Below are 15,277 nucleotides of genomic sequence, written 5' to 3' on the forward strand. Positions count from 1 at the left end.
GGCCCATAAATCTTCTTTTCCAGCGATAAACCCATTCAACTTTGCTTCAAAAATGTCTCTGTTGACATTTATGTCAGCTAGAACAAGCGTCGCCACCAACTCGACTACCAAGTACCGTCGATTCCTCTTCCTCTCCAAGTCTGGATGCTCAAAAGGTTGACCCTCGTACATCAAAGATATACATCATACGAGAAAATCCCGATTCTGTTATGTTAGGAAGGGGTGTTTGGCGCTGAACGGGATTTGCCGATGCTCAAAGCTAGTAATCTCATATCCCTGTCCGTTCGCGTCCAAATAATCGCTACAGATTGATGCCACTTGGCGAGTAACATTGCACATTTCATCGATCCCAGTTGGCATGATGTTGGTAGTCAAGGAGATCCACAGTTTGTTGTCCAAAATTTATACACACGCATGCAAAGTGACCACCAATGTTGACAGGTACGAAGATAAACTCGGCATTCAGGTTGAAAGTTTTATCACAGTCCTGGATGAAGGTATCCCAAATGTGATACGACCGATCGGTGATGTCATTAGATCTGTGAGCACGCTTCACGTATATCCATAAGTCTGCATGATACATTCTGTTCGGGGAGTGAGTGAGACTTCATAATAAAAGAAAGAACTAATGTATAACTTTGAGGCTTTGTCGGTACGGGGGGGGGGGGTGTACCATATGACGTATCCCAAAGAAGGCCATCCTAGGAAGTAAGTGTTCAGCAGACTCCAAATAGTTCAAAACAAAACAGACCCACGACTCAATGACAACAGGCGACATTACAACCTCGGGAAGCATGGTCATGATGTCGGACCGTATGACGTGGCATGCCCTCTTGTACCAAGAGATTGATTCACTGCAATAAAACACACGTATAATAGTAAGAAATTGAGAAGTAGTTACAAATTAAATATCGTAACGAATTGGCCCTGTTATAAGAGACTGGCAGGAACTAACGAATTTTCAAAGTTGTAGTCGTCTAACAGGCAATAGTCCACCGCATGCTTTCGACGTGATCGAATACCCCTGACCAAACTTTGATTGTTCCGTAAGAAGGTCGAGACAACAAGAGTTTGCGTATCCAGCGACCCCACGTCAATTGAGCAACCAAGCCATCCCCCCCCTGGGGACGGCTCCGTACGGCTGACAACGGTTGGCTACCCGACGACTGCGCTGACGCTTGAACAACAGCGGGGCTGCTTTCCGGCTGTATGGCTACAGGATTGACCACAGGGCTTCCTTCTACGCGTTTAGGGGTGGGACTGCAACACGAGGTCGTTTACTGTACGTAATCTCTTCCTCATCGTCCGGACTCGCACGTGCAACATTGGAGACCAGGTTTTCCAGCGGGTTCAGACCTTGACCATACTTTTCTCTGAATTGGGTTATCCTTGAGCGAACGCTCTCCCTCACTTTGTTATGGTCACTCAGGATAAGAATCGACACCACTTCAGCCCGGACGAGGTTCAGAACGTCCCTCTCACCTAAGGCGCAGTCAAATAGCTTCCCATTGAAAAGCAGCATGTGTATCATCATGTACACCCCGTAATCAAACGCAGAATAACCCGTGCCTTGCCATTTAAATTCGACATTCACAAATTTGAACCCAGCAACCTTTGAACCTCTGACAAACCCTTTAGACTCCAGATACGCACCCATTAAATCACACTGTAAAAGGAATTAAAAAAAAAGTCAATTTAAAAACAGTGTTTACAATTCCAGAATACATCAACACTGAAGAACAAATTACGGTATGCTATTTATAATTATTACCGCAATACGGGAAATTCCAAAATATGGAAGCTTCTCAAAATCATCGTCGTATCGACGGTTGTCCAAATACTCTATCTGCTCGGAAACGAAGTTTATGCATGCACAGCTGTAATGATCATTATTGCCAGATAAGATCGGGATGAAGACCTGGCGGGTGTGACAACAAAGACATAAAAGATACACTCAGTAAAAAATTTCAGATTTACACTTTCAATAATTCGTCACATTTACAGTCCCTGTGTCATGACATTTACACTTTCCATATATTCACATTTACACTATATATGTCATGACATTTACACTTCGTATTTAGTCACCTTTACACTCCCTGTGTCATAGCTTTTACACTTCACTATATCTCACATTTACACTTCCTAAGTGCTGACATTTACACTTTCCATATATTCACATTTACACTTTATATGTGATGACATTTACACTTCCTGTTTAGTCACCTTTACACTCCCTATGTCATCACATTTACACTTTCTATATGATCACATTTCCACTATACATCATGGCATTTACAGTTCACTATGTATCACATTTACACTTTATATTTCATTACATTCACAATTCACAATATCTCACGACATTTACAGTTCACTATGTCTCACGTTTACACTTCATATGTCATGACATTTACACTTTACATATATTCACATTTACACTTTATATGTGCTGACATTTACACTTTCTATTTAGTCACCTTTACACTCGCTATGTCAACATATTTACACTTTCTATATAATCACATTTACACTATACAGCATGACATTTACACTTCACTACGTATCACATTTACACTTCATATTTCATGACATTTACACTTTCTTCTTAATCACATCCAGGCATTTACACTTTCTGTGAAAATCACATATACACTTTCGGTGTGATGACATTTACACTTCACAATAGGTCACATTTACACTTACCATATCAGATCCAAGTTGAAATGGAGACAAACAGGATTGAATCCAAGCATCCCACCCAGCCCAGATTTCGTCCTTTTTGTCAAGAACAATGCCTTTCTTCTTGGCTTTCCAAATTTCCAGTGCAGGGCTCTGTTCAAACGAACGGCAGCGCTATTAAATTTAGACACTTACGTTACAATTAAATTGGAACTATAAAAATTGCATTGAGTGAGGATAGGGTAAGTACAGTGTGACTAAGCCCGAAGAAACAACGAGAGGATGCAACTGGTGCAGTTTGGTCATACATCATCTTATTGATTAGTAGGCACCAACAATCGATTACAGAATTCATAACTTCCTGTCCAGGTTCAAGGGTTAACATGTCTTCCCGTGACACGAAGAAAAAGTCTGAAAAAACTGCCAATTCTTCCCTACAAAAAAAGAAAGATTTATATAAGGCAAACATGGTTACGACAACATATAAGTATTAATATGTTTAACATAGAAATTAATCGACTCACCCTTTCAACCAAGCTTCTGATTTGTTAAATACGTAGTCCAGGACGTATTTCCTTTCCTTAAAAACACCCCTAAATAATTTCTTGTTCAGCTGCAGGTCTACAGTAACAAAGCCTTGCTCGGGCATGGGTTCCCCACAATCCATGGTGCAAGTCAGATTCTCAGGGACCACTTCCATGCACTGTAAGGGCTCAGGTGAATGAAATAGGAAAGGGTGGTGATCCATATTACTCCGGGGGACATAAATTTCCCGACCATCCGCGGGAACGGCTGGTTGAGAAGGGCCTGCCACATCAGTCGTTCCAAAATCCTCACCTGGAACCCCCTTAAACGCCTCAGCTAGCTCTGCAGTAGATATAAGCGTACACTGAAATTCCGGCAACTTAAACTCGGAGGAGGGTGCTTCAACAATAACCTTATCTGCTCCCTCTGCAACATCCATGGGCTTGTCATCATTCTGAAATGAACCAGGGCAACCAGGTTGTTCAAGAGGGCCCTCACCTTCCTCGTTGACCATGCCACTACCAATCTCTAAACCTTCTTGCGATGCATCTTCACGCACTGTGGTCGAAACAATGCCAGGCTCACCATCCGGTGCTTTTCGTACCCACCGACTTGGCGTCGGTCAACGGTCATTTCCACTCCGGTGCACCGCTAACATCCATGACCTCACCAGGCACTAGTCCAACAACGAGTGGTTCGGGCCCGCGGCAGGGCCCTTGCTCTTGGGACGGCTCCATGTCCATGCCCTGCACAGCCTCATCCTGGACTGTCAGTGCACCACCCTGTGCCACTTCAATGTCACCGCTGTCTGACAACTTTTTCAGCGCGTTATCGATATCAGCTGTCGCTATAAATTTCAACTCAAATGAAGATGATCCATCTTCAATTGACGGGACTTCCACATCCGCACCCACCTTGTTTGCTACTTTTGAAAAAGACGGCTCCCCTTCGCCAGAAACAGATTTTGTTCTTGAGCCACTCCATATCCATACCCGCACAATCTCATCCTCACCTATCTCGTACGCGACCCTCTCTCCGCCGCTTCACCGCCACCATCCCCAACATCTCGCCAAACCTTGCAGCGCATTATCAATATCGCGATCGAAATAAATTTTAGTTGAATCGAAGATGAACCATCTTCGATTGATCGACCTACCACATCCGCATCAACCTTATTCGTTGCTTCTGACTTACACTTCTGAACAACATCTTCAGCTTTCTCAGGGGCACCACTAGTGTCAGGCACTTCCCCTCCCAAACTTTCCTGCTCCTCGTTCAATGAGGACTTTGTGTACGCTTCTTCAACTTCATCCGGGCTATAAATTTTCTCTAGAATCTGCCGATCAGTGTATTGAGTCAAGTCGTCGGTTAAATCTAGCCCGCATTCCTCTTCCTCTCGTCGACAGGCTTCGTTAAGTTCAGCGGTGTTGTAGAAATTAGCGGTCTCCATTACCTCTGACATCGCCGCATCACCTGCTTTATCACCCAAATCAGAATCTTCTGCAAGTGATACATGCTCTACAGTAGGCGTAAACTCGAACTTAGGAGCCTTGGTCTTTTTTTTCTTGCTTGCCTTTGTTTTTTTCTTGGCCACCTTCCCAACATCTGACAATGAGGGAGCGTTATCATTATACTTTTTCATTTGGGAAGCTAAATTTCCAACTTCTTCAACATATTCCTTCACCTTTGCACCTTCAAAAAAAGCTTGCGTCGCTTGTGACGGAACAAGATCGATTGAAGAAGTAGCACTGTTGTTAAATTCTTAAGCATTTCAAATTTGCATCCGTATACCGGGAATAGAAGGCCACGGCGTTCCTTTGAATCTTCAAGTACAGCTCGTGTACATCCTACAGTTGGTAACAAAAAAAGATTTAAGACTCTAGATACACAAAATATACCTGCTCAATATATATATATATATATATATATTAAATAAAATATGCGATTAATTAAACATTCATAACATAAATCTTACATCTACAAATTTCTAGCTTTCAACTCATCGTCATCTTCAACACGGGGAGGGAGTTCAATCTGAATAAACTTCTTATCGGGTGATGTACCCGACGTTGAAATCAGAAGAGGCGTAGGGCTTGCCAATGGCGCCTTGGGCGTGCCAGCTATAGCCAACATCGTATTACCAGTGTCCTTCTCATCAGGGGTCTTGTTTTGACATCGCGGGTACATCACCTTCGACAAAGTTAGTCAACCCAGTGGACCCACGTCCAGCTCATCCTTTAACCTCTTCGATAGAGTTTTGGATCCCAATCTTTGAATAAGTGGAAGGCCATCGGGCAACTCTTGCCACGGTAATCATACCGCTGAAAATAAGTAATCATAAGGAAAGGGATACAACCAAGCGGATGTGATCGCACGTTGCGAGCCTCGGCTGCGAGCATTAGCTAGACATTCCAATACATACGAGCACCGGTCATACTCCGTATGGCACTCACATCTTCAACCACTTTCAAAAGTTTGATTTCAATGCCGTTGTTCAATGTCGGCGCAAGGAATGATGAAATGCTAAGAAGCACAAACAGGCGCGAATTCATCGCCTCCATCTTTGAATTGCTCGACTCAATATAATTGAAGACGTCTCCTAAAGGAATAGAATCGGAATTTGATTTCACTTTGAACTTTTTGCGCCACGTTGTTTTATGCGCACATATTTTTCATCTTTAGCACAGGCATATGTCCAGTGAGGTACTATTTCCATCTCTCTCTCACCAACAGGTAACATGAAACAGTCATAGACATCATACTTAGTAACCATAAACTCCTTCAACTCCGACGCCCCTGAAAACATGAGAACCATCATTTGAAAGCCTCAAGAAATTCGGGAACATGTGAAAGCGGAAACTTGAGTTTAAGATGAAGCAGCCCCCCAAATCCAATCCTCTGTACAGCAGCTCGTTGGGCAATGTTAAGCTTACCAATAAGCTTGTGAAGCCGGTTGGGCGACATACTTAACTAAATGTAGGGGTAACTTCCGGTTGTTCTTCACTTCAGTACTTCTCCATCGAGATACCATCTGAATCAGGAACAAAAAGTACATAAGAAATGCACAATATCAGTCAACCTATAACAGTCTACACATTTACATTTACACTTACTCTATCCTCACATTTACACTTCCAGTATCTTCACATTTACACTTCCAATTTAGTCAGATTTACCCTTTATTTGTTCACATTTACACTTCTCCTACACTCACATTTACACTTTCATTATCTTCACATTTACACTTCCACTTTAGTCAGATTTACCCTTTATTTGTTCACATTTACACTTACTCTATCCTCACATTTACACTTCCAGTATCTTCACATTTACACTTCCAATTTAGTCAGATTTACCCTTTATTTGTTCACATTTACACTTCTCCTACACTCACATTTACACTTTCATTATCTTCACATTTACACTTCCACTTTAGTCAGATTTACCCTTTATTTGTTCACATTTACACTTACTCTATCCTCACATTTACACTTCCAGTATCTTCACATTTACACTTCCAATTTAGTCAGATTTACCCTTTATTTGTTCACATTTACACTTTATTTATTCACATTTACACTTACTCTATCCTCACATTTACACTTCCAGTTTAGTCAGATTTACCCTTTATTTGTTGACATTTACACTTACTCTATCCTCACATTTACACTTCCAGTATCTTCACATTTACACTTCCAATTTAGTCAGATTTACACTTTATTTGTTCACATTTACACTTTATTTATTCACATTTACACTTACTCTATCCTCACATTTACACTTCCAGTTTAGTCAGATTTACCCTTTATTTGTTCACATTTACACTTATTCTATCTTCACATTTAAACTTTCATTATCTTCACATTTACAGTTCCACTTTAGTCAGATTTACGCTTTATTTGTTCACATTTACACTTCTCCTACACTCACATTTACACTTCCAGTATCTTCACATTTACACTTCCAATTTAGTCAGATTTACCCTTTATTTGTTCACATTTACACTTCTCCTAAACTCACATTTACACTTCCATTATCTTCACATCTACAGTTCCATTTTAGTGATTTGATTTTAGTGTTCACGTTTACACTTACTCTATCCTCACATTTACACTTTGAATATCTTCACATTTACACTTCCAATTGAGTCAGATTTACACTTTATTTGATAACATTTACACTTCTCCTATCCTCACATTTACACTTTCTGATTGTTCACATTTACACTTTTTTTTGTTCACATTTACACTTGGGCTGTCCTCACATTCACAATCCCAATTACATCACATTTACAATCCCCAAAAACAGGCTCGATTAAAACCCTAACAAATACATTGACACTACCCATCAATTCAGATTTACACTGTGAATTTAATTAAATATTCAAACACACAATAAAATCACAGAAATTGAAACACACAATAAAATTGAAACACGCAATACAACAATTACGACTCAAGCATAAATTGCAAAATTAAAAAATTTAAACAAAGAAAAGAATAAAGGATGATCAATGAATTACCTTCAAGCTGAGGTAAAGAAACAAAGATAGGAACTACAAGGGTTTGAATGCGATAAAATACAGAAAAGAAATGGATTTGTTTGTATTTGGTAAGCAAGAGAATGGAACAGTAAGGAATAGAAAAGAAATGAAGAAATGTGAGATGAAAGACAGGAATAAGGAAGGACGGTTTTTTGAAATTATGAGGAGGTTGTATGATCAAGTGGAGGGAAGTTGAATAACGTGCAAGTGACTGATGAGAAACATACATGCAGAATGAACAGTAAGTCTAATAGCCTAAGGAGAGAGGTAATTAGTCTACATATTATTATAATGTTATAAGTTGCTTTTTGGTGTAATCTTAGCCATTCATCCTCACAATCTAAGGGCTCTAAATGGGACTTATGGACTTAATGACTTAAGGTGGACTCACTTGATCCTTACTCTATATATATATATATATATATATATATATATATATATATATATATATATATATATATATATATATATATATATATATATATATATATATATATATATATATATATATATATATAGAGAGAGAGAGAGAGAGAGAGAGAGAGAGAGAGAGAGAGAGAGAGAGAGAGAGAGAGGAGTTCAAATGAGTCCACCTAAAATGGCAAGTCCACTAAGTCCTAATCCTAGCCATTGATCAACTAAGATGGATGGTTGAGATTTTAAAATTTTAAGATGAAAACTTTAATGTTTTATAAATAAAACTTTAATTTATGAGTGTAACTTTAATTCTTTATAATTATAACTTTAAAGTTTAAGGTTATTTTATAAATAAAAATTTAAATTTATTTTATAAAATTTTATTTTAAATATATAAAATGATTATTGAGTATAACTTTAGTATTTTACGAGTGAAACTTTAATGCTAAAAATTGAAACTTTAATTTTTTTAAACAATTTTTAATATAAAAATTTGAATTTATTTAATTTTACTAATTTTTAAATATAACTTTAATGTTTTACGAGTGAAACTTTAATGCTAAAAATTGAAACTTTAATTTTTTTAAACAAATTTTAATATAAAATTTGAATTTATTTAATTTTACTAATTTTTAAATATAACTTTAATGTTTTACGAGTGAAACTTTAATGCTAAAAATTGAAACTTTAATTTTTTTAAAACAATTTTTAATATAAAAATTTGAATTTATTTAATTTTGTTGATTTTTAAATATATTTTTTTGATGAAATGTAAGTAATTCATTCAAATAAAAAAGTAACCATACAATGCATTTGGGTCAATCCATTATTCTAATGGGCTTCATCAAAACGCATAGACAAAAACAAAAGGAAACGACATCAGTCCAAGACCGATCCTACAACAAGACCAAATTCCTATCTGATTCTCAACAACAAAATCAAATCGTCATCAGCTTCACACATGAACCCTAGTAAATAGGATTCATGTCTTCCCCAAAAAATTTCCTGATCTCATCTATGTCGATGTCACTCTTCCTTTGAATCAAGCTAGAGAACCAAGTTTTCATGTCCTTAAGGATGTCACCCGCAAGCTTAGTAGGTCTGAGTACTTGAACCTCGTGTTTGCAAAGGTTTCTCTGTCGCCAAATACAATAGATCGTCGCATTGATGATTGCATTAATCATCTCCTGGTGTTTTTTGCCCCCTTTCATCTTCAATCTCCAATCAAGGATGCTACTGCGAGGTAAGTTAACCCCAATCCAGCTCTCTATGCAACAATTTTTAAATATAACTTTAATATTTTACGAGTGAAACTTTAATGATAAAAATTGAAACTTTAATTTTTTTAAACAATTTTTAATATAAAAATTTGAATTTATTTAATTTTACTGATTTTTAAATATAACTTTAATGTTTTACAGTGAAACTTTAATGCTAAAAATTGAAACTTTAATTTTTTTTTTCAATTTTTAATATAAAAATTTGAATTTATTTAATTTTATTATTTTATAAATGAAACTTTAATGTTTTACGATTGTAACTTCAGTCATAATTTCTGAAACTTTTATTTTTTTTAACTTTATATTAATTTGAATGTAAATATCTGCGTAACTTAAGTCCATATAGCGTTGAAACTTTAATCCTTGCGAGTCGAAATTTTAATCCTTGCGAGTGGAAACTTTAATGCTTGCAAGTCGAACTTTAATGCGAGTCATTTTATATATTGGCATTAACCACCAACGTCGTCTACTATGACCACCGCCTGACCCACAGCCACCACCTCACCCACGACCACCACCCACGACCAACCAACACCGTCCGACCACCAACAGCCGACAAAAGCCATGACCTAAATCTGAAAAAAAAAAACAGAGAAAGGAGGCGGCATAACCACCTTTGCACCACCAATACCCTCACAAGCCACCACCAAAAATCACGACGAAGGAGCGGAATTGGTGGTGCGTGGTGGCCTGTGGTGGAGGCGTTGTTGTTGATGGTGGATTAGAGGAAAACATAAAAAAAAAAGAGAAAGGAGAAACGGGAAGGAGGGGCGGCAGAGGAGGCGGTGGTGGTGTCGGCAGAGAGAGGCAGATGGAGGTGGGGGTGTTCGCTGGCAGGTGGCGGCGGGGAAGGTGGCGGGTGGTGCAGAGAGAGGCGGACGAGATGAGGAGGTGGCGAGTTGTGGTAGTGGAGGACGAAGAAAGGAGGGGAGGAGGTGGCGGTACAGAGAGGTGGGAGGAAGAGAGAGAAGTGAGTTTGGTGAGGGAGTGAAAATGAGAAAATGTGAGGTGAGATTAGGGTTTCTAGTCTTTTATATGTCAGTATTTTTTTTACTTTAATCCTAGCCATTCATTTTTTTAGATCCAATGGCTTATATTAGGACTCATTGGACTCACCTATAATAAGGGACTCACTTGATCCCATTTCTATATATATATATATATATATATGTATATATATATATATGTATATATATATATATATATGTATATATATATATATATATGTATATATATATATATATATGTATATATATATATGTATATATATATATATATTTATATATATAATCATTTGTGGTCTGCATGTCACTTTAGTGGTGCTATTGATTATGTTGTAAGTGGTTACATAATGAACAATTCTGTCAACAAATACGAAAACGTAATATATTTCATTATAAGACTGTCGGTTTATTAATAGTACTTCATGTAATCTATTTGAATAATTACTTATTAGTAATTTGAAATGATGGCTTATGCTGATGTAATGGGTAACAAATATGAAATGGTATATATGTTTGTGTAGTTGTATATAATAATGTTACAAACTTAGTTAGAATTTGTAACCATTTTACAAAATGTATTACAATATGTAACCATATTAGTAATCATATTACTAACTTAGTCACGGTATGTAACCATTTTACAATATGTTTGATTTGATTGGAAAGAATCTTAAAATAGTGACATATATGAATACAAATAGTGACATGGCAGTATATGTTTAACATGTTACCATCTTTGTTAGAAGATGTAACCATTTTACAAAATATTTTACAATATGTAACAATATTAGTCAGAATGTTACCATAATAGTGAGTGCATGTAACAATTGTACAACATGTTTGATAAGAATTGAAATAATCTTAAATTGGTAAAATGTAAAAACACAAATGATGACATGGGAGTATATATAAAATAGGTTACCATGTTAGTCAGAATATATAACTATTTTACACGATGTTTATTTGATTTGAATATGAGCGTTTGTTTGCATGTTTCCATAATTTGTAGTCATTTTATTTCCGAATATTAAGGTAACACAGTTGATCGAGGGTGATGATAAAGAGCATCGAAGGCCGTTGTCGAAAATGTACCGATTGACGCAATTTTCGGAACATCAATTTCCGATCAAACGCATTATAATGGTCACAATATAGATTGTACTCGTCACAACTAGATTTTTACGCGATTTAATGAAACACATAAATAATCCAAATACAACCGTTTGACATCATAATATTGAGTCACTACAACTTATATTGATAAAATGTTTACATTTTAAGCAAAATTATAAACAATTAATATTGTTATAAAATGTGAGATTGTTTTAGCTCCTTTCTTCCATATGAGCTTTCTTAATCAGAAAAATCTCCACACCGTTTTTTTTATGTAAATCCAATACAACCATAAAAAAGTAGATCTATACACAAGGATTAACAACTTTATAATTTTTAAACCATAATTGTTATCTTTAATCTAATAATTAATCTCTCTTGTGCAAGAACAATAAATAAATTAAAATAGTTCATTACTTAGAAAATGAAACAATTTTGAAGCTTCAATTTTTATTGATTTAGATCTAGCCTCAAAGGCCTAAATTAGGGTTATAAATTCTAATGAGTAAGTTAGATATAGAATTAAATTTGGGAATGTGTAAGTAAATGATACAAGATGAATTTGGGATGCTTTGAATATGGATCGGAGATGATTTTGAATGCTTTGAATATGTATGAGAGATTAGTTGAGTATGAATTTTGATAGAATTTTTTTGTTGATTTGTTCAAGGATATAGTGCTAGGAGTGCAAGGAACCTATGAGTATAGTTGACAATGATTGAATATGTGTGGACACAACAATCCGCGCCGCGCGCACCCGCGCGTTGGTTTTGAGGTGGCGTTACTTCTCCCAAGGAACTCCGGCGCGAGGCCACATCACGTCATGGGCCGTTACTGATTTGAAAGACATTGAAACCGGTGAAAGGTTTGACAAGCCTGCATTTGTGGAGTCGCCACCAATTTTCATGGAAAATTGGAACCGTTCTAATACTTCGCGTCATGTCAAGACACAAAGTAGTGACATGAATACTAATAAATTCGTTACTCTTAGCATTCTATGTCTAGAATGACTCTCGTGATGCCAATGAACACGGATGTTCACAGAGATCTTGAGTAAGAGGTGGGGGTACATATTAGGAAGCTCGTTTATTTGAACACCTAATCTCGCCCGCCTCGATAGCGGCATCTACTAATGATCAAGGAAGTTGTGTATACTCGATATGTTGTCAATTGTATGCATGCAATACAACAAACACGTTTTAATCTTAGCATGTGAAATTAGACTATGTCTGTGAACACACAATTTAGAATTAGAAGTCGAAGTAGGAAGTTAGATTAATTACATATGAATATGCCAAAGAAATAAATCATACAAGATAAATATGAAATATTACAAATTATAATGAAATTACAAGTGAAACGATCTATGTCATGAACATGCTAAAAGACTTTAGGAAATAATTAAAAAAAAAAGATAAAAGAAAAAGAAATAAGGAAGTTAAAATAAAATAGGAAATAGGAAAATAAGGTAATTGAAAAAATAAGGAAATAGGAAAAATAAGAAAATTGGAAATAAGGAAATTGGAAAAATAAGGAAATTGGAAAAATTAAGGAAATTGAAAAAAATAAGGAAATTAGAAAAAAAAGGAAATTGGAAAAAAGAAGGAAATTAGAAAAAAGGAAATAAAATAAATTACGAAAATAAAAAAATAAAAATAAAATAGAAAATATTGAAAATATGAATTATATGGAAAATATGAATTATGAAAAATATGTCGAATTATGATGATAATAAGAATAATAGTTGATTAGAAACCTAATTAGAAAGCCTACGTCAAAACGAGAAAGAGTTCACAGACAGAAACCAACCCAGAACAGACGCAACAACAATTGCGTCCTCTGGAAGAGGCGCATCACTTGTTGCAACTGTTCTTGTGCTGGGTTCTGACTGTGAATGTCAAACCCGTGGGTTAGTTATTGTTCGTTGGTTAATTTACATTGATTATTGATGTATGACTCGAATAGAAGTGCTTTAGCATGTTTATGTACAAAAGATGAATTCTGAAGACTCGATATGGAAGAATCGAACCTATAAAATCCGGGTTTGAATTAATGACGAAAACCCACAAATATTGATTATAAGGGATTTAATTCGAAGATAATTTGACAAAAGTTTTAAAACTAGATTGAAAATGATTTTGACGAAATAAAGTGGAAAGAACAAAGAAAGAAAAATAAAAGACGAAAGGAACAAAAACCCGAGGAAGAAGAAGAAGTGCAGCAACTGAAGGCATGCTGCGGCCTTTCCAGAAGGCGCATTAGTTGATGCGATTCTTCCCCACGTCGTTTCTCTGCTGTTTTTGTCAAAGGGTTTTAAAAAGTGATTTTAGAAAAACGGTTTTGAGCATGCTTATGACATAAATTCTTACAAAAATTATGATACATAAATAAAACAAGATTAAAGTGGGATTTTACACCCTCAAACTTACATGTCAGCATCACGAGATTTAACTAAAATTGTTTTTTTTGGTGGTAACTCGACTCGAACTTTAATGCAAATATGAAAGTGCCCTTGAAAAAGGAATTTAAAAGATTGATTTATTGATTGTGTAGTGGTCAAATTGGTCGATCATGCAAACGTGACTGGTACCCAGAATGATCTGGGCTTACGTGGTCGATTGATCAAGCACGTAGGCGTTAAAAAGCAGGAGCACGGTCTTAGAATGCAAAGGGAGAAGAGAAGAGGCCGACACTCGCGTGAGAAATATGTGAGGCGGAGGCCTTTATTTATACTAACCACACGGAGGAATTATGGTAAAAGTAGGAATAGGATATGGAAGGAAAGATCCGTAAACAAGTGATACGTGCATTTTATATAGTCCTTTTTGGCCTTTTTATGCACGTATTTCTATGCTATTATCGTAGTTTTATGCTACGAAATGGCCCGAATATGCTACTTTGATTTGTTTTGTTCTATTTGCAGAAATGGACCAGAAAGTAGTGAAATCGAGCCTTTTACCGTCCTTTTATCATGTATTTGGAGGAAGAGTGAATTTGGAGCGGGAATGTAGTTGTCCTGAGGTGCGCAAAGAAGTAAGATAGCTAGGCGAGCAAAGGAAAAACTTCAAATTGCTAGTGCCTACTTTTAAGAGCCATATCTCGAGTTCTACAACTGATATATAGGTGATTCTAATTGGAGATTAAATATTGTCCTCTTGGCTTTCCAACGCCACCGGAAACGCCCTGTTTGCCCAAGTAACGAAGAAATGGCAGCCGTTTGAAGTTCAGTGCGCGAAGCAGGAATTGTGCGCTGAAAAGTACTCGATCGAGTACAATTGTGTTCGATCGAGTTCTTTTTCTACTTGATCGAGTAGTTATGTTTTAAGGTTTACTCGATCGAGTAGATTTTCTACTCGATTGAGTGGTTTGAGCTTAATTTTACTCGATCGAGTGATATAAAGTTACTCGATTGAGTGGTTTTGTCTTTCATGGGCTTTAATTAGTCCGTGAACTTATAATTAGCTTATAGACTTAGTATTTTTCTATTTAAGCTCGATTAATTAGGTTATTAGGCATCTAATCTATTATCTATCATTCATCTTTCACTGCTACACTACGTTATTTTCTCTCTTTTACTGTAAGTTTTGCACTTGGATTATTTCTCGCTCGGATTTAGTGTTCTTTACGCCGGATTTTCGCGATTGTAATCTCTTTCTCTTCCTTTAATATTAATCTTTCATCTGTTTACTTTAATTCTCTTGTTTTACTCTCTT

General features: G+C 36.4%; 1 protein-coding gene across 1 annotated transcript; it reads right to left on the minus strand.

Annotated features, from left to right (window-relative positions):
* Positions 1-1,240: 1,240 nt before the first annotated feature.
* LOC141588262 (uncharacterized) lies at positions 1,241-4,159 on the minus strand. Its single transcript, XM_074409712.1, has 5 exons — positions 3,207-4,159; positions 2,933-3,116; positions 2,707-2,835; positions 1,772-1,918; positions 1,241-1,666 (listed from the first exon to the last, which is right to left on the minus strand). Exons 1-5 carry the CDS (start codon positions 3,719-3,721, stop codon positions 1,241-1,243), a joined length of 1,401 nt encoding a protein of 466 aa, XP_074265813.1. The 5' UTR covers positions 3,722-4,159.
* Positions 4,160-15,277: the final 11,118 nt, after the last annotated feature.

This window comes from Silene latifolia, chromosome 6 (assembly GCF_048544455.1).
Source record: "Silene latifolia isolate original U9 population chromosome 6, ASM4854445v1, whole genome shotgun sequence".
NCBI classification, from domain to species: Eukaryota; Viridiplantae; Streptophyta; class Magnoliopsida; order Caryophyllales; family Caryophyllaceae; genus Silene; species Silene latifolia.